The 18,154-nt window shown below is 41.4% G+C and overlaps 1 protein-coding gene across 1 annotated transcript in view; it reads right to left on the bottom strand.

The window, feature by feature from the left end:
• Window positions 1–18,154, bottom strand: part of plxnb2a.1 (plexin b2a, tandem duplicate 1) — a 37,460-nt gene that overhangs the window by 12,446 nt on the left and 6,860 nt on the right. Inside the window, exons 2-14 of the mRNA XM_077543861.1 lie at window positions 16,513–16,565; window positions 7,899–8,413; window positions 7,494–7,820; window positions 5,996–6,134; window positions 5,769–5,914; window positions 5,506–5,685; window positions 5,102–5,236; window positions 3,868–3,968; window positions 3,637–3,763; window positions 3,408–3,570; window positions 2,079–2,190; window positions 1,770–1,881; window positions 1,553–1,654 (exon numbers count right to left, since the gene is read on the bottom strand). Of these exons, the coding sequence (XP_077399987.1) occupies window positions 1,553–1,654; window positions 1,770–1,881; window positions 2,079–2,190; window positions 3,408–3,570; window positions 3,637–3,763; window positions 3,868–3,968; window positions 5,102–5,236; window positions 5,506–5,685; window positions 5,769–5,914; window positions 5,996–6,134; window positions 7,494–7,820; window positions 7,899–8,408 (2,154 nt within the window). The 5' untranslated portion in view covers window positions 8,409–8,413; window positions 16,513–16,565. The remainder of the gene's footprint in view (window positions 1–1,552; window positions 1,655–1,769; window positions 1,882–2,078; window positions 2,191–3,407; window positions 3,571–3,636; window positions 3,764–3,867; window positions 3,969–5,101; window positions 5,237–5,505; window positions 5,686–5,768; window positions 5,915–5,995; window positions 6,135–7,493; window positions 7,821–7,898; window positions 8,414–16,512; window positions 16,566–18,154) is intronic.

Genomic DNA, 18,154 nt, shown 5'->3' with positions numbered 1-18,154 from the left:
AAACTATGAACGTCTCCCATAGACGTGTATCACGTATGTTTATATTCATACGTGACTGAACGAGCACAACAAGGTGCATTGAATTGAAGCAAAAAAATGTGCATTTTTTGACATTCTATTTAATTGTGCTATTGCTGTATGTTTTTATAAAGTGCAATATTACAGAGCGCTAGAATAGATTGGTTGCATTGGACATGTCATGAAATGATGTCATCAAGTAGAAAATACATTTTCAAGTGTTGTGGAAACCCGTTTCGCCCAAATTAGAAGAGCCAATCCAGTGAACAAGATTTTTTTTTCATAGGTGTCACTGATGCGAGATTGACAAAAATGGCCAGCAGCTGAGACCAATCTTATGTTACCAACCCCCCCACCCCCCAAATTGACAAAAATGGCCAGCAGATGAGACCAATCTTGCATTAATGAAAAAAACAAAAACAATGCAAGATTGACAAAAATGGCCAGCAGCTGAGACCAATCTTAAGTTACCGCCCCCCCCCCCCCCAAATTTTTTTGGACAAAAATGGCCAGCAGCTGAGACCAATCTTGCATTAATGAAAAAAACAAAAACAAAAAACAATGCAAGATTGACAAAAATGGCCAGCAGCTGAGACCAATCTTATGTTACCGCCCCCCCCCCCCAAAATTTTTTTGACAAAAATGGCCAGCAGCTGAGACCAATCTTGCATTAATGAAAAAAACAAAAACAAAAAACAATGCAAGATTGACAAAAATGGCCAGCAGATAAGACCAATCTTACATTCCCACACAAATTTTTGGGGGACAAAAATTGATAAAAATGGCCAGGAGCTGAGACCAATCTTATGTTACAGCCCCCCCCCCAAATTGACAAAAATGGCCAGCAGCTGAGACCAATTTTATGTTACCCCGCCCCGCCCCCCCAAAAAAAAATTGACAAAAATGGCCAGCAGCTGAGACCAATCTTATGTTACAGCGCCCCCCCCCCCCAATTGACAAAAATGGCCAGCAGATGAGACCAATCTTACATTCCCACACAAATTTTTGGGGGACAAAAATTGATAAAAATGGCCAGCAGCTGAGACCAATCTTGCATTAACGCCCCCCCCCCAAAAAAAAACAACTGATACAGATTGACAAACATTTTTGTCAATCTTGCATCAGTTGTTGTTTTTTCAACAAAAATGACCAGCAGCCGAGACCAATCTTGCACCCCCCCACCCCCCAAAAAAAACCCAACGATGCGAGTGATACAAAAATGGCCAGCAGTTGAGATCAATCTTGCATTAACACCCCCCCCCCCCCAAAAAAACCCCAAAACAACTGATGCAAGATTGACAAACAATTTTGTCAATCTGACATCAGTTGTTTTGTTTTTTTTTGCGACAAAAATGGTTAGCATCTGAGACCAACCTTGCATTACCCCCCCCCCCCCCCAAAAAAAAAAAAAAAACTCATGCAAGACTGACAAAATTGTTTGTCAATCTTGCATCAGTTTTGTTGTTTTTTTGGACAAAAACGTCCAGCAGCCGAGACCAATCTTGCATTCCCGCCAAGCAAATTGCGTCCTCACCGAGTAGATGTCGAGATTCCTTCCGTGGAAGCTGATGGGAACCTCGAAGCCCGCGGGGATCAGCAGCGGCTCCGGAGACTCGAACTGAGGACAGCGCTCCGGCTTGGGGACGCACAAAGACGACAAAATCAGCAACTTCGCAAGTTGCCGTCACTTTGTCGCATTACAATGAAAACGTTTGCGTGCGACCGGTTGAAAAAAGGAAGCAAGGTTGAACCTGTCGCGGTTTGATGATGTGACTTTTGTCCACCGCGCCGTCCACGTCGCTGCATCGGTGCTCCCGAGCGTTCCACTGGCAGCCCCACTCGCTGGTCACGCACGAAATACACCTGACACACACACGCACACACAGGCCCAAAATCGACAGCAGTTTGATCCATGGCTCAACCCACAAAGTCCACCTTTCTGTGACTCCGCCAGTCTCGGCCATCAGCGTTAGCAGCCGGGTTGCAAAAGAGAGACCGGAAGAGTCACAGAAAGGTGCACGTGCCGATCGTTTCAAGTGTTGTGTATGTGCGAGTCTTACGGCGTGTTGGGATTCTTCCTGACTGTCGCCGCGCAGTTGTAGAAGTGAAATTCTCCCGACGTCACCACAATCCTGTCGTTCACCACAATTTTCACCGGGACCGACACGTAGTCTGGACACATACGCGCACGCTTAAATGTGGTATGAACTAGCTCGTATCTTGACATTCATTGTGGAAAGAGCGGTGCCTTGAAACACAATTGTGTCCCTCAAGGTTCAGTCTTAGAACCACTTTCATTCTGACTGGAATGTCATTCAATCAATTTGCATGCCTTTTTTTCTACAAAGAAAAAAATGATGCTCTCCAATAAAATCTTTCGGACGTGCTCATTAAAAATTAACTTGCTGAAATGTGCCAACATCCAATTAGTCGTTTAGCAGTTTCACGCTGATTCTAAATTCTCCTTTAATTAACTCATTCACTGCCATTGACGGCTATAGATGTCAAAAATTTCAATTTTTTTTCCACTTTTGTTAACAAGATTATGAAAACCTAGATTTTTTTAAATCGTATTAGAACAGATATAAAATTTGGGATTAATCGTGAGTTAACTAGTGAAGTCATGCGATTAATTACAATAAAAAAATAATAATAATTGCCCCTAATTTAAATTAAAAATAAATAAATTTTTAATAATCTTTTCTTAAAAAAAAAAAAAAGATAATTAAAAATTTAACAAAAAAATGTTTTGTTTTGTTTTGTTTTTTTAAAAGAAAAGGTTATTAAAAAATTTGGGGCATCTAGCGATTAAAATGTGTAATCGTAATTCACTTCACTAGTTAACTCACAATTAATCACAAATTTTATATCTGTTCTAAATGTACAAAAATAATAATTCTAGGTTTTCATACTCTTGTTAACAAAAATGGAAAAATATGTTAAACTAATAGAAATAGTTAAAATATATTTTTTTTGGCAGTGAATGAGTTAAAACTAGGGGTGTCAGGCGATCATTTTTTTTAATCGTAATTAATCGCATGACTTCAATAATTAATTCATGATTCATTTCAAATTTCCTATATGTTCTAAATGTACAATAAAATGTACAATAAAATACTTTTTCATACTCTTGTTAACATAAAAGTGGGATTTTTTTTAATAGAAATGCGGTTGCATGATGCAGCAATTTCATAATAATTCATAAAATTGAGTTACGGCAAAATTTTGACGTGGACGCAACTGCTGCGTTGCGACTGGACTCCCCCCAGTACGGCCTTTCGAAGTAAGGGGCGGCCATTAATTGTGCGTTCAAAAAATGAGTGCCGTTAAATGAACTCAAAATGAACGCAGTCATTTTGACCCCCCCAAATTAAAACTGCCGTCTTTACCTTGTTGCTTGGGCGTGGCCGGGATCTCGCCAGGGTCCGGCAGGGAGCAGGTGACGACGGCCGGGCTGCCCGACGCTACGGCGCGGCTGGGAGACTCGTCGAAGAGGCAGAACAGCCGGTCCGATTGCCTGAGCCGGGGCAGCGCGGGAACGCTGATGTCCACCTGGCGGACGCAAAGCCGTGAAGCGCTTGTGGTTTCCGACACCACTCGGTCAACTCCGGACCGTACCTGCCGCGTCTTGTGGCAGCTGAGGTTGGGCGGGTCGAAGGCCTGGATCTGCACACACCGCAGATTTGGCGACCACAGCCACGTGTTCTCCTCCGTCCACCTGCTGCACTCCTGCTTCCTGGTGCACCTGTGACGAGAGTCGAACCCTCAGGCCTCGTTCAATTTGACTTCATTTCAAGACATTTGGAAAAAGTCAAAAAGGCTTCAAAAATGCGAGCGGGTGCGGCTTACCTGCCCTCTAAGACACACCAGCCACAGTAGGGATCCCTGAGGGACATGCAGGACTGGCAGTCCGTCTTCAGGTGACACGACTGCACAGGAATCTTGCTGATCTGAATTCATTAGATGCATGAAATGAAACATTATTTTAATGTTACGGATTTGCTACAAATGATTTGTTTTTATTTTACTGAATAATTGGCTAATGTTATTACAAATATTAAAATCAGTATGTCTCGATTCGAAAAATGTGTTTCCCTGCAAATGGTTAATTATAAAGTATTCATAAATTTTTTTGAATTTGATATCGATTTCTCATTAATGTGTTCATTGACTTAATGTAAAAAAAAAAAAAAAAAAATACAAAGAATGCATCTACATTTCATATTTTTTAATTTACTGGTTTATTAAAATTAAAATTAATTTCAACCAATAAATGAGAATTTCATCAAAATATTGTTACATAAATTCACATTTTGGCTAATGATTATTTTTTTTAATTAATCTAGCTACAGACATTAAAATGAGTATGAATAATTTCCCCCTACAAATAGTTAATTATTAAGTATTCATTAATTGTTATGAATTTGATATAGATTTATCATTCATCTAATGTAAAAAAAAAAAAATGCAATCAATGCATTCACCTCACATTTTTAAAAACAACTGGTTAATTAAAATTAAACAAATTGTAATCAATAAATGACGTTGAATTATCTTTTTAAAATATTATTGTTACATAATTTAGCAGTTTTCCTCTTAGAATTGTCAAAATAAAACATTATTTTCATTAAATATTTTTTAATTGATTCATGGTTAATAATAAAATAAAATTGTGAAAAATGAATAGTTTTACATCTAACGTAAAAAAAAAAATCAAATTCACTTAATTATAAATAAATTTCACATTACATTTAAAAAAATAACTTACTTTTTTTTTTTAAACTTAATCTATAATCGAGATGGTTTCAAAAATGTGAAGATATTGTGTTCCCTCACTCGTCCTCTGCGAGTGCATCCCAAGCAATTCCCGTGTGAATCAATAACGATGAGCTTGAACCTGCGCTAAAGGGCACGTTTGAGCATAACAGACGACAAAGGCGAAAAAACCAAGAGAAGAAATCAATGAACGGCGTCCACCGGCTAACGCAGACGAACGTCTGCCGTCGGCGTAAACCGATTTTCAGGCCGACGGCCAAATCACATGCGTTGCCGTGCATTGGGAAAGAAAAGGAAATGGCGGCACCTTTTTCTCACTGGTGACGTACAAATGCTGCAGTTGCGAATCCAGCAGCAGATCCTTGTTGACTTTATCGCCCGTCACTTCGCCCGACGCCAGGCTGTAAACCTCCGGGTGGGCCGACAGATGCAACTTGAGCACCTAGAAAACACACAGAATTTTTTGGGGTGTTTTTTTCCCCCTCTATAATTCATCCCATGTTATTGTTCCAAAAGTGCCTGATGCAGTTGTTTTGGGTTTAGTCCCTGCCAGTCGGGGGTCGCCACAGCATTTTTTGGCACCGGATGACAAGACCCACCCACGACAAATTCATATTTTATGAGGTGGTACATAAGTTTGAGAACAACTACCAGAAGATGCAATGAGAATTTTTTTTATGATTTAGTGAAGATTGTTAAAAATTGTCGAACCTCTCCGTTGGCGGTGCCCAGGAAGGCCACGGCGTGGCCCATCTCCACAGCCACGGCCACGGCGGTCATGACGCCCTTGCGGGCCAGGGAGGGCTCGGCCACCAGAGCCACGTTGGCTTTGCTGGCCAGCGGTGACGGCAGGAACTCGTCGCCGCATTTGTAATTGGCCACCATGTCGTGCTGAGGTGGCGAAAACAACAACGCTGACGAGGCGTCGAGGCGGGGCAAAATTTGGGCACAAATGTCCTGGAATGAAGGCTGACCTGATTGGTGCTGCTGCACAGACTGCCCAATTTGGTGGAGTACGGCGAGTAGACGGCCGGCTTGTCGTCGATGAGGCCGCCGTCGCTGTAGCAGGCGCTGATGATCTCCAGCAGCCTGGCGTTTACGGCGCGCAGAGGGTACATACCTAGCGGACGAACGGGGGGGGGGCAGACTCCGCTCCAGTTGACAATTTGACAACTTTGGAACATTAAGAAAGAAGACTTACACATGGCCGATGCGGTCGGGTCTTCATCGGAGGTGAAGGTGACAAAGAGAACTTTGTCAGAGGCCAGGACGGGTCCGTACTGGCCCGATCTGGTCAGATTCTGAGCCAAAACCTCGCCCGGCGTTGTGACGTAGGCAGCCTGCAGGGGAGGAGGACGGACAACGGAATGTTTCAGAGGAAACCAAGTAGGTCAACATTTAAAGAAATAAAAGCGAGTTAGGCCATGAAAATGTGATCTCGGAGTCAGAATGGAAGTGTCTTTAGGAAAGACCATTGAAGGACAAATTCTGAAATGAGCCTATTTAGCTCATTCACTGCCATTGACGGCTATAGACGTCAAAAAATCATTTGAACTATTTCTACTAGTTTTTTTTTTTTTTTTACTTTTGTTAACAAGAGTATAAAAACCTAGAAAAAAATTGTACACTTTGAACAGTTAACTAGTGAAGTCATGCGATTAATTACGATTACTAATATTAATTGCCTGACGCCCCTAATTTTTAACAATCTTTTCTTTTCTTTTTTAAAGAATAAAAGGATTATTAAAAAATTAATAACCAATTTTTAATAATATTTTATTCTTTAAAAAAGAATAAAAGATTATTAAAAAATTAATAACCAATTTTTAATAATATTTTATTCTTTAAAAAAGAAAAGAAAAGATTATTAAAAATTAGGGGCGTCAGGTGATTACATTTTTTAATTGTAATTAATCACATGACTTCACTAGTTAACTCACGATTAATCACATTTTTTTATATCTATTCTAAATTTACAATTAAAAAAATTCTAGGTTTTCTTAATCTTGTTAACAAAAGTAGAATTTTTTTTTTTTAACTAATAGAAATAGTTCAAATGAATTTACAGTATGGCAGTGAATGAGTTGTGTTGTTGTGGTTTTTTTTCTAACCTTTATTATTATTATACTGATATATAAAAATTCACACCATCTTGGGAATACATCATCTGATTCCACATTACTTATTACTTATCATCATTGCCAATGTCTGATACTGCTCGGAGGCACAGTTGGTAAAGTGCATTGTCCAGTAACTAGGAGGTCCTGGGTTCGAATCCCACCTCCGACTGTACATTGCAAATGCAAGTACATGCTTAGCAACTGACTTTCATATCATAAAATGCAATAAGTTTTTTTCTATATGAATCCATATTTTCAGCTTTCAGTATTACACTCGATTATTCAATACAAATTACATAATGCATTCCAAAGCCACAATAGCGCAGTGGTTAAAGCACATGACTGGCATGTGGAAGATCTGGGTTCAATTTCCGATATTCATTTTTTGGCCACAGTTGGCATTAGCAATTCGAAATAAAAAAAATTGCATTCGGCAGCTTTAACATCTTTTTTTTTTTTTACGTCATTTAACATTATTGTTATAATTAAGCGTCCCACATGCATTTTAATGTTGGCATTCAACTTTCAGCATTCCCACGCAATTTTTCCAGGAATTGCACGTCCCGTTGCTGCTGTTACCTGAACTTTGTTGAACTTGTTGGTGGCGCTGCAGTTGAGCTGCAGCTCCGTGTACGAGTAATAGCTCTGGTCGTCCTGACACATCCGTGAGATGAAGGTGAAGTTCTTGGTGTCCTGCACGCCGAGGGTGCGTGAGAACAGGAAGTAGACAAACGTGCCGTCCTTGAAGGCAAAGCGAAAGTCGTGCAAATAGCGCAACACGAAGGGGTTGGCCTGCACCGCCGAAGCGTCGATGATATTCTCAAAGGTGTTCCACTCGCCGAAGTCGCGCAGGATTCGGGTGGAGATCAGCTTGGTGCAGTCGTGGCTGCCGTAGCCTTTAGCGACCTAGCGAGGAGGCGAGGATTCAACGCATATCAATCAACGTGATACTTTGTGGACGCCGAAGGGGGATTTTGTCCTCACCAGGAAAACGGTGAAGTTGTCTCTGTCCTTGGTGAAGTAGGACATGACGCCGACCACCGAGACGCTTTCCTCTGTGCTCACCACGTACGACTTCTCGCCCTTGTTGTCGCTGAAGTATCTCACGTGCTCCACATTGCTGAGGTTCCTGAGCGAGCAGATGCCCCTGAAGATGCTGCCGCACACCACCAGCTTCTCCTCGGCGGCGTGCACCAGCAGCAGTTTGTTGTGGTTGTCCGTCTCCGTGGCGTCCTCGCAGGTGTCCGTGATGGGCGGGGTGCACTGCCGGTTGTCCCGCCGGGGTCCCGTCTCCACGCGGGCTTCCGGGAGCAGGTCGGCGGACAGCTGGTAGAGGGCGTTGACGGCGCCCACGTACAGCCGGCCCGTTCGGGGGTCTTGGACCACATTGTTGATGAGTGTGTCGGAGGGGAACTCTGGGTTCTTAGTGCAGGAGACGCAGAGGAATATGGTTGCCGCGGTGGCCAGGAACGGCCCCGCCCAACGGCGCGCCATCGAGGCTGGCCAAAGACAAACAAGAAAACATTCAGAACGTTAACATTTGCAAGACAAGTTCATTTGAGTTGAGCTCGAGTAAATAGGTCAGATTTATCTTATGCGTGAACTTGTGGTGTCCCTCAAGGTTCTTGTTTGGAGCCATTTACATTCTGATTGGAGCATCATTTTCATGCATTATTTCTACAACTTTTTAGACATGAGAGAAAAAGAGAGCGTGTTTGCGAAAGGGTGACCGATCCACAAAAACAATCCAAGAACGGATTTTTTTAAGTATCGGAGTGTCTGGATTTACACATGAATTGAAGCTTTTCAAGAAGTTGTGCGCAATTAATCTTCAGCACACTGGGACTAATTAGTCTGAAGGACTTAATCTGTGTGAGCCGAAGACAATTCATTCGACAAAATGCTGCAAGACGCCCGCCGCGCATTTGGAGACACGCGGCGATTAAACGGCACAATCATCACAAACTTCAGATCGTCCTCCAAGCAAAGTTGCTGAAAGACAAAGCAAGCGTTTTGTGAAGGATGAAGTGGACAGAAGAGAAGGCGAAGTGAGTCACACGTGTACGATTGAAAAGTTTTTTTTTGTATTTGTTTTTTTTTAATTGTGGCCACTATACAGATTTCACGTGCACACGAAATATGAATTTGCTTCCATAAAATAATGTGTGCACAGAATAGTTTTTAATGAAAGTTCTAGTAAGGGTGCACTCCATTTGCTCACCCCGGCGGCTAAGTTGTGGTGTAAACCCGCCATTGAATACGTTGTTTGCACATGATTCCATTTTGTGGCCACAAGAGAGTATTTGGGGCACGCCTTATGCCTACTTGTGGCACACAAATACTAATTTGATTTAATTTAATAATTTAATTAATTTAATTTTAATATGTATTACAAATCTGTCAGTATGAACAATTTGAACACCTGCGTGTGCAAATATTCTAGCGGCCTGTTTTTCTACCCAACTGTCCAGGAATGACATGATTAAATCAATTTGCATTTTGCGTGCACATGACGCCTATTTCGTGGCCACAAATGAGCATTTTGTGCTCCTTACGAGCGTTAGCGATGCACGTTGAACAAAGCGATGGTGGAACGCGAAGGAAATGAGCCGCCAATGTAACGAGCAAGGATTTTTTTGCTCCCATTAGTGGAGTTTAATTATAGCAGCCGCCTGTGGCTGTTAAGCATAAACATCCTCAACGTGTTTCAAATATGCAAAACACACCGGCCACTTCATTAGGTACATCCTCTCAGGAGAGCTAATGTGGCATTTTTTTTAATCAGTAGGATTTGATTTGCTTGTCACTTGAGACTTGCTTAAAATTTGAATGTTAAGACTTGGACTTCTGACTTGAAATACGTGACGTGCGCCACTCCCGCCTCATTTTTTTTTAGCCACATGAGAAAAGTATGAGCACAAACGGTATGAAGCATGAAATTAATACCTCACAGGCGACACAAAGGTACCACTGGGTAACAACTCGGCCGGGCACAAAGAGGCGAGCCAGCCGTGGAGACAAAGAGGCCACACAGGCGGCCCCACACTGACGACATTCTCACACACACGCACACACACACACCCTCCACCATCTCTGCCCCCCCAATTCTGACACAGAACTGAGACAGGCACTTGTATAGTCTTTTCCTAAAATTTGAGGCAAAGTTTTACAGAAGAAAAATCTTACAGCACAACCCCAAAGAAAAATGTTACTAAAACTTTTTGAGCCTCTAGAAAAAAAATTGCTCAACACACACACACACACACACCTCAGCACAAATCTACGACGGCGTAATATGAATATATATATTTTTTTTAGAGGGGGGTAATATTCAGAGAAAAAAACTTTTATATTTGCGACATACGTGAAAAAAAACTCACAAATTTACGAGAAAAAATGTGACATTTTAAAGTGGTAAATTTGTGAGAGAGGAAAAAAAATAAACTCGCAGGTGTGCGACATATATGGTGGCAAATTTGCAAGAAAGAACTCAAAAATTTATGGAGAAAAAAAATGGCAGATTTGTGACATAAGGTGGCAAAATTGCGAGAGAAAAAAAACCTCTCTAAAGTCTCCGATTTGCGAGAAAGAAACTCAGAAACTTAAAAAAAAAATAAATACACGTAGCGTACTCGGATGTCTGTGCAAAAAAAATGTCGGTCGAGTTTTCGAATAAGGAGAGTAATTGCTTTATTAGCGATAAACCATATCATATTAAGCGTTCACACTTTGAAGCGTTGGTTACAAGTCGCTAAATTGATGTTCTCAGTCAGTCGCTTGCATTTACCGAAAGTCTGCTAGCTTCCGATTGGTAGGGTCAGGAAGTGTTGTCGCTGTAGCTCGCCGTGTGTCATGCCTGCCTTTTCATTTGATGAAGATTGTTCCTTTAACCGCCAACCAATCGTCACGTTATCCTTATGGATAAAAGCCAGCACATCACAAATCTTGACTTTTTTTTTTTTTAACTCGACTTTTCAATAGTTTGTTGATTAGCTAGTTGAAGAAATCTATTGATGTGCTATGTTAAGGAGGGCCTGATTGCATCTTTTCATGTGGACAATGGGATTATAAATCACCCAATCAGATTAGGAGGAGAGTTTATCTGAGATTGTTGGCCCATCGCGGCTCACACTCAGCAGTCTCTGGAGAAAGTCAAGTACACCAAAAGGCATTCTGTTCTCGTCTGACGCGGAACGTGGCTCGTGTGTGAGTGTCGTTATCGTGACGGTGCAGATTGTGATTTTTTTTTTTTTTTTTTTTTTTTTTAAAGCCTTGCTTTGTTAATCTTTCGTTCCAGTATGAAGTGCTGACCACGCCAGCAGCCGTGGGAGCCCGAGGGCTGCTTGGGCGAGAGACACAAAGAAAAAAGGCAGTGAAAAGAGAGAGGCAAGGGGACAGCATGCATCCAAATATTTAAAGAGACAGTGTGTAGATTTTTGTGATTTTTCACACACAATTAATTTCAATAATATGCGAGAAAAAAAATGTTCTATCACAGCAATGTACATTTATTAATATAATCACAGGTCTAGTATTTAGGCTTTATTTAGGCATAGGCTTGTTTCAAAATGTACGCACTTCACACCACTAGATGACACTAAATTCTACACACCGTCGCTTTATTATAAGGAATTTTTAAAACATTAAATGTATTGTGTAAAATTGCTTTATTTATTTACAATAAAGTAACCAATTATTTATCTAATTAAAAAATTCTAACTAAAAATTCTAACTATTTTATATTTTGGTATTTTTCATCTATTATTAGCAATAAAAACAATAATCATCTAATTTTTTAAAATTTAATAAGCAGGGTTTTTTTTCAACTATTTTTTATTTTTTACCGGTTATTCAATATTAAAAAAAATTCAAATATTAAAAATAAAAATAAAATTCTCCAAATGAATTAAAAATATAAAGTGATCTGCTTGTGTGAGGTTGTGTCAGACACAAGCACCTTGTATTGTGGGCCCAACACAAAAAACATTGACATGATTGTATGTATACGATGATGTAATTAGCCTCTAGTTAGCGCCCAAGCTAATTAGCTGGGCTGCTACAAAGGTCACTAGAGATTTGTGTCTGAGATAAAGGCAGAGACAAGAGACAGGTGGTGGGGCGGGGGTCCCCGAGATGAAAGGGAGGGGAGGTGGAGAAGTGACTGGGAGAAATGTGAATAAAATATGAAGGGGGGGGGGGGGTTCTGTGGGAAACACACGAACACACAGAGAGTGGAAAGTCAACGGTCTTTCTTGTCGTGGAAGATTTTTATCACTCAAGCCATACAAGAAAACTGTTTTGCTCCCGCGCAACTTCAAATTGTGTTCATTTTGCACTTTTCATACATTCAAAATGCTGCTCAAAGTGCTTTACAGGGGTAAAAAAAAAAAAAAAAGAGACAATTAAAAACGCAAAAAAATGAACCGTCCAGCGGAAAGGCCGAGAGCTCAGAATGAGGCCTGCACAAAACGCTTGAGGAATGCGCCTGGGATGGACGTCAGGGAGGAATGAGAGGAAGCCGACTTCCTGTGTAGATGGCCGTCAACAACTTCCCGAGGGAGCCTCCTCAGAAGGTCGTGACCTCGGGAGGAAGGAGGGGTGTGGGGGGAGGGGGTCGTTCCTATTGCTTACAGCGAGCTTTCATGCGCCTTCCCAAGGGACTCCTGGAACATTTTTAAAGTGTTTTTCAAAAACACATGCAGCCACTTATGTCAACATGACAACACATTCCCAGGCTTTCATGGGCAACAGGTGGCGCTATGACTCCGATCTGGAAGAACATTCCAGGGAAACACACGCACACGCAGACACACACAGAGCGGAAAGTAAATAACAACAACAGTGAAATCTGGAAATCCACTCACAAACAATTGACGTTTCTGATCCATAATCCTCATTCTGGAGGACTTAGTGGCATCTTGAGCTTTTTCCCAACGTCCAGGATACTAAAATGCTTCTCTCACAAAATTCTCAGAAAACTTTCCCTTTGGTGCCGAGCCCGCTGACCTCTTTTTTGTGTGTGTGTGTGTGTGTGTGTTCCATGTGGGCGACATACGGCTTCCTAATGACCAATTTACATAATTAACACAGTGAGGCATGGCAGGCTGCCTGTGGGCGCGCGCACGCACACACACACACACACTCTTAGACAGCATTATTCCAAGTATCTTGGAAGTGGCACTTGGGCGTCCTGCTGCTAATTGGCGATATGTTGCAATAACACACAGACATGACTTCTGACTTTGAATTTCAGTGTTGACTCCACTTGATTTGCCGCAGTAACTTTAAAACTTTACGGTCACTTGAGACTTGCACATGTATGACATAAAGAAAAATTTATTGACAAAATGTGCAGAGAAGGTAATAACTTTTCACCTTATTTTCCTCTTGTTGGTCCATCGCCCTTCGAAACCAGCACGAGATTTCGACAGAAATCGCCTCGTGCAGCTTAAGACATTTAAGGTGAACAGTCTTCCTAATCAAAAGGCGAAAATGTTGAGCGAGACGACAAAAAAAAAAAAAAAAAAAAAAGCAGCAGCAGCAGCAGCCAGGAGTGGAATTTAATACCAAGCCAAGGCCGGGGATGAATCAAAAGATGAAAACGATCCAGCAGATTAAAGCCGCGGCCTGCCAGGGAGCGCCGTGAAGGCTTTCTTGACAACCACTTTTGATTATCTGACTCCAGTCGCAAGATTGCCTTTGATCCATAAATCAATATTATGATCAATAAACAAGCACAGTCAATGGACTTCATCTTGAAATCCCCGTTGAGCTTCCATTTGTCTCTCATTCAAAGTTTCGACACACGCAAGGTTCGAGATGTCTGACGATTAGCCAGCAGCGGCTCCATATGATTTTATTCAGGGTTTTTTTTTTTTGGTGTGTTTTATTCCAAAATGGATTTTTTCTCCAAATTTTACACACAACAAACAAGCCATAATGACCAGTTGAAAGCCGACAAATTTGTAGCAATCGGCTGTATTTCCTCAAACCGCACATAGATTGAACAATACCAACGTAACCGATAGCATTGATCGCCAATTATTGGCATCGTTAGCCAACGTGCTAACTGCTTCCTGGCAGCTAAAGCTTGCTAGTAGCTTCAATGCGTTTTCCTTGGAAGTCGATGCTATCTTGAGTCAAACTTGACGTAGCCAAAGATAGTGTTGGCTTCGGCTTCAAGTTATCACAAGCAGAGCCAGGATGTTGAAAAAATTTTTTTTCTTTCTAAACATTGCACATCTGCAGACATGAGCACGAGGAGCTTCATGTGCGGCCACAATTGAATCAAAACATGACCATCAATTTTTCCCGCTAATTTCTTCAAATAGCCATAATTCATTCACAGCAAAGAATGGAGAGATTCGAATGAAAGTCACCGGGCGAAAACAAAATATGCACGTTGGAGAAGTTAGCTTTAAATGACCAGCAGTCAATCAACCAGCTAGCTACCACAACCGCAGAGAAGGTCCCCTACTAAGCATAGAGAAGATACCGAACGCCTGTAAGTCATGTTACACAAGGTTTCAATCAAATTCACTTTGATGTTATAGCAGCCATCTATAGAGTTTCACATGATATGTTAGCATTTAGCTTGAAAACATTTTCTTGTAATCCAATTTGTTGGAACATTTGAAATATTCAAAGTTGAATTTTATCGTATGCGTTGCTGCTCCGTGTGAAGTTCCGGCGCCCTAAGCATGTCGCAACAGTGTCCGTCCGTCCCTGGCCGCCAAACACTCGGTGAGGATGCTGGCGACATTCCTGACGCTGCCGAGTCCTGCCGCGCGCTCAACGAGAGCTGGCAGGCCATGAAAGCCTTCTTCAGCACTGTCGTCTCACTGTCTTCCCGCTCACTTCCTCCGTTCTTCTTTTCCCGCTTTCCAGCAACAATCGGCCATTTTGAATTTACGGGCTGGAGTGTAATCCAAGTACCAAAATGATTATTTAGTCATCACAAATAAAGTAGCCTTGGTCATCATTCTATGTCAGCGGCATGCAGTCCTTATATGGACATCAAACGTGATCAAATATTAATGTTTTAGTATATGCGCGCACCATATCATCATCAATATTGTTTGAAGTATAATAATAAACAAATAGTTTTGTATAATGTTTACAGACGGACTATTTTGCTGAAACAAGTTGAACATGTTTATATCCGTGACAACTCGCCCCGTCACCGTCCTCCCCCTTGCGTCACGTTGTTTTGCGTTTTCGGCAGCTGACAAGCGACAAGGAGGTCGGCAGGAGGAAGCATCTTGTGGGAACGTTTGGGATGTGACACACGCACAATCACACGCGCACAAATGCACATTAGGGGGCGCCGACACGCTTTAATGCGAGTTGGCAGCCGGCGGCGGGACACACGCAGATCACAGCAGTGAGTCAGTGGGATGAGACAAGCAGAAAAAAGAAAACAGGGACGGCGGTGGGGGGGGGGGGGGGGGACGCGTTTGCACTTTTGCTGAGACCGCACTTTCAACTTAGGAGCTGCTGAGCGACAAACATTGGACGCATGAGCTTGTGAATTTTTAAAATGGACTTTTTGGTCATAAAAAAAAATACAAATAAAAATCAGCTTCCGGGATATTTCCCAAACACAAGAATGGCGAATAGCATTCTGTCTATCTTTCATATCAACATTCTGATTTGAATTTCTAATTTTGAAAGCCGAGTTTCAAGTTTGTGAATTTTGGAGTTCAACTTTGAAATTTTTAAACCAAATTCAATCAAAATGATTTGTTTTTTTTTTAAAATTCGACATGAAAAGATGTGTTAGCGTTAGTTAGCATGTCGTGCTATGTGTGTCGCATGATGAGCTGTTCTTCTTTCATGCTAACAATTCTTGTCAGAAGCGTATCTTATTTGCTACCACGGAAGTGAGATTAGCAACATCGTGTAGCGGCTTTGCGTCGTGTTTAGTCATGCTAGCTAACTAGCTAGCAGCTCGTAGCTAGTGTGAAGAGAGTTCATTTGGCCTCAGTTGTTTGCAAATAAGTTTGACGTAGCTTCGGTGTTCGGACGTGCTAAAAATCTTTTTCAGATACACGACACAGCGTCCGACATTAATGGCTGCCCGATGGCCGCGCACCAGAACGTGCGGCCCACCGTGTAGCTTATCAGATACAGAATTTGGCCCAAGGTATAGGTTTGAATTCTACTGACCAGTAAGCGATCATGTTTGTTGCTGACGTCATCGCATCAGCCTCAATGTAAAGCTAATTCACTTCCAAAGAAAGCTGCAATACGTTGACAGGTTAACTCAAGATGAATTGCCGCTAATTAGCTGATATTTGAGGAGTTTCTGCAAAAACTCTTTCAGGAAAAAGCCCCCAAGCCTTCAATTAACCATTTCACCCTCTCTAACACACACACACACACACACACACACAAAGTGCTGAGGTTGCCAAAACAAACAGTCAATGACGTTCATGGGAACCTTCTGTGCGGGAAAGTGAAAAGTGAGCCGAGCAAGACATGACAGGCAGAAAAAAAAGAAAGCAAAAGAAGGGGGGAAAAATGAGCTCTGGGAGAAGAAAAGCACACCATTTATGGACACGCGGGGGGAGACTTCTTGAAAACAAATCAAACTCACCTGCTGGCTTTCAGGGCTGGACGAGCCCTGGTGACATGAAGCAACTCGCCCTCCTGAAAACGCACACAAAACACAAAATACAAATTACAGTACATCCAAATCTCATCGACAACAGGAAGGCTTAAATGCTGTCAAGGGTTAAAAAAAAAGTTATGCTAACAAATGAACACTTAAGTCCTAAAGAGACGAATGGCAAATTTAACAAATTCAACTTTAATTCAGTGATTCTTTCATATAACACGAGTGGGGGCTTGCAAAGCACACTTTAAGCACACTGTTAGCGAGAGCCGTTAGCGAGAGCCGTTAGCGAGAGCCGCTACATCGTGATAACTTACATTGATGTTTCTGCATTTGGCAATTTATTATTATATTATATTATTAGTATGGGATTTTTTTTAATGGGCTTTAGGTGAACTGATGAATACACACACGCACACACACACACACACACGCACATACACATTCTCACCCACATACAAAAAAAAAGTATATATATATATATATATATATATATATGTGTGTATATGTATATATATATATGTATATGTATTTTAAAAAAAAAATTAAAAAAATAAAAATAAAATAAAATTAAAATAAATAAAAACATTTATTATTTTTTTTTTAAATTGATTTGTTGTTTTTTTTTTTTAAAAAAAGGAGAGCAATGATGATGTCAAATCGAATGAACAATACTGAGCTCTCCTGAAAAAAAAAAAAAAAGCAAAGCACACTTTAAGAAGCTCTTTTAGAGGAATAAAATAGTAACACACAAAAAGAGTTTTATGGTGAATTATTTTGGGAAAAGTCACCCTTTTTCCTCATAAAAAAAACAAATTGTAACAAAAAAAAAAAACATTTTGTATAACTTTTTGCTTCTGATTAACAATGTAATGTAATGCTACTGCGCTCGAATAAAAAAATAATTTCATGTGAGAAGACGCTACTTCAAATCAGCACGCTGCTGCCTTTTCCCTCAACAAGCGCAGCAGTCGTCATATGCGTGCGTGCGTGTGTGCGTGCGTGCGTGCGTGCGTGCGAATGCGTGTAAGGAAGCTTGGCAGCACTTCCAACAACGTCTCGTGGTATCTCTAAGCACTTTATGCTTGCCGGCAATTGCGCGCTGGCGCAATCCAAGCGTGTCCATATGCTACAACATCGCACACAGATGGTTCAGCACAAGTGGCTGGGCCAAAGGTTGAAGACTTGAAGACATCACATGCAGCGCGGCGGTCGTGTTAGCATTGCGCTACAAATGCGTTTACACGTGGGATGATCCAGTTCAGATCTGAATTTTGGTCTCATATAACACATTCAAATGAATCAAAAACAATTGCATGTTTTCATCACAAAGATGCACCTTAGTAAGAAGTTTGTGACATTTTGCTGTTGGTGGCGTTTTGCATTTTAATTTGCATTTTAATTTGCATTTCAAGTGCGTGTGCGCTCATTTGTGTTCTTCTAAGCAATTTGGGCAGCAAACAAAAAGGTGACAACACTTTGGTTTTACTTTAGAAGGATGGAATTTCTTTCTCTTTCTCCCCCCTCTCTTCCTCCCCCACTCTCCTCCCCACTCTCTCTCCCTCTTCCTCCCCCCTCCCTCGCTCTTCCCCCCTCTCTCTCTCTCTCTCTCTCTCTCTCTCTC

The sequence above is a fragment of the Vanacampus margaritifer genome, chromosome 15 (assembly GCF_051991255.1).
Source record: "Vanacampus margaritifer isolate UIUO_Vmar chromosome 15, RoL_Vmar_1.0, whole genome shotgun sequence".
Classification (NCBI taxonomy): domain Eukaryota; kingdom Metazoa; phylum Chordata; class Actinopteri; order Syngnathiformes; family Syngnathidae; genus Vanacampus; species Vanacampus margaritifer.
The sequence above is the reverse complement of the archived record's forward strand: the minus strand, read 5'-3'. Positions and strand labels throughout refer to the sequence as shown.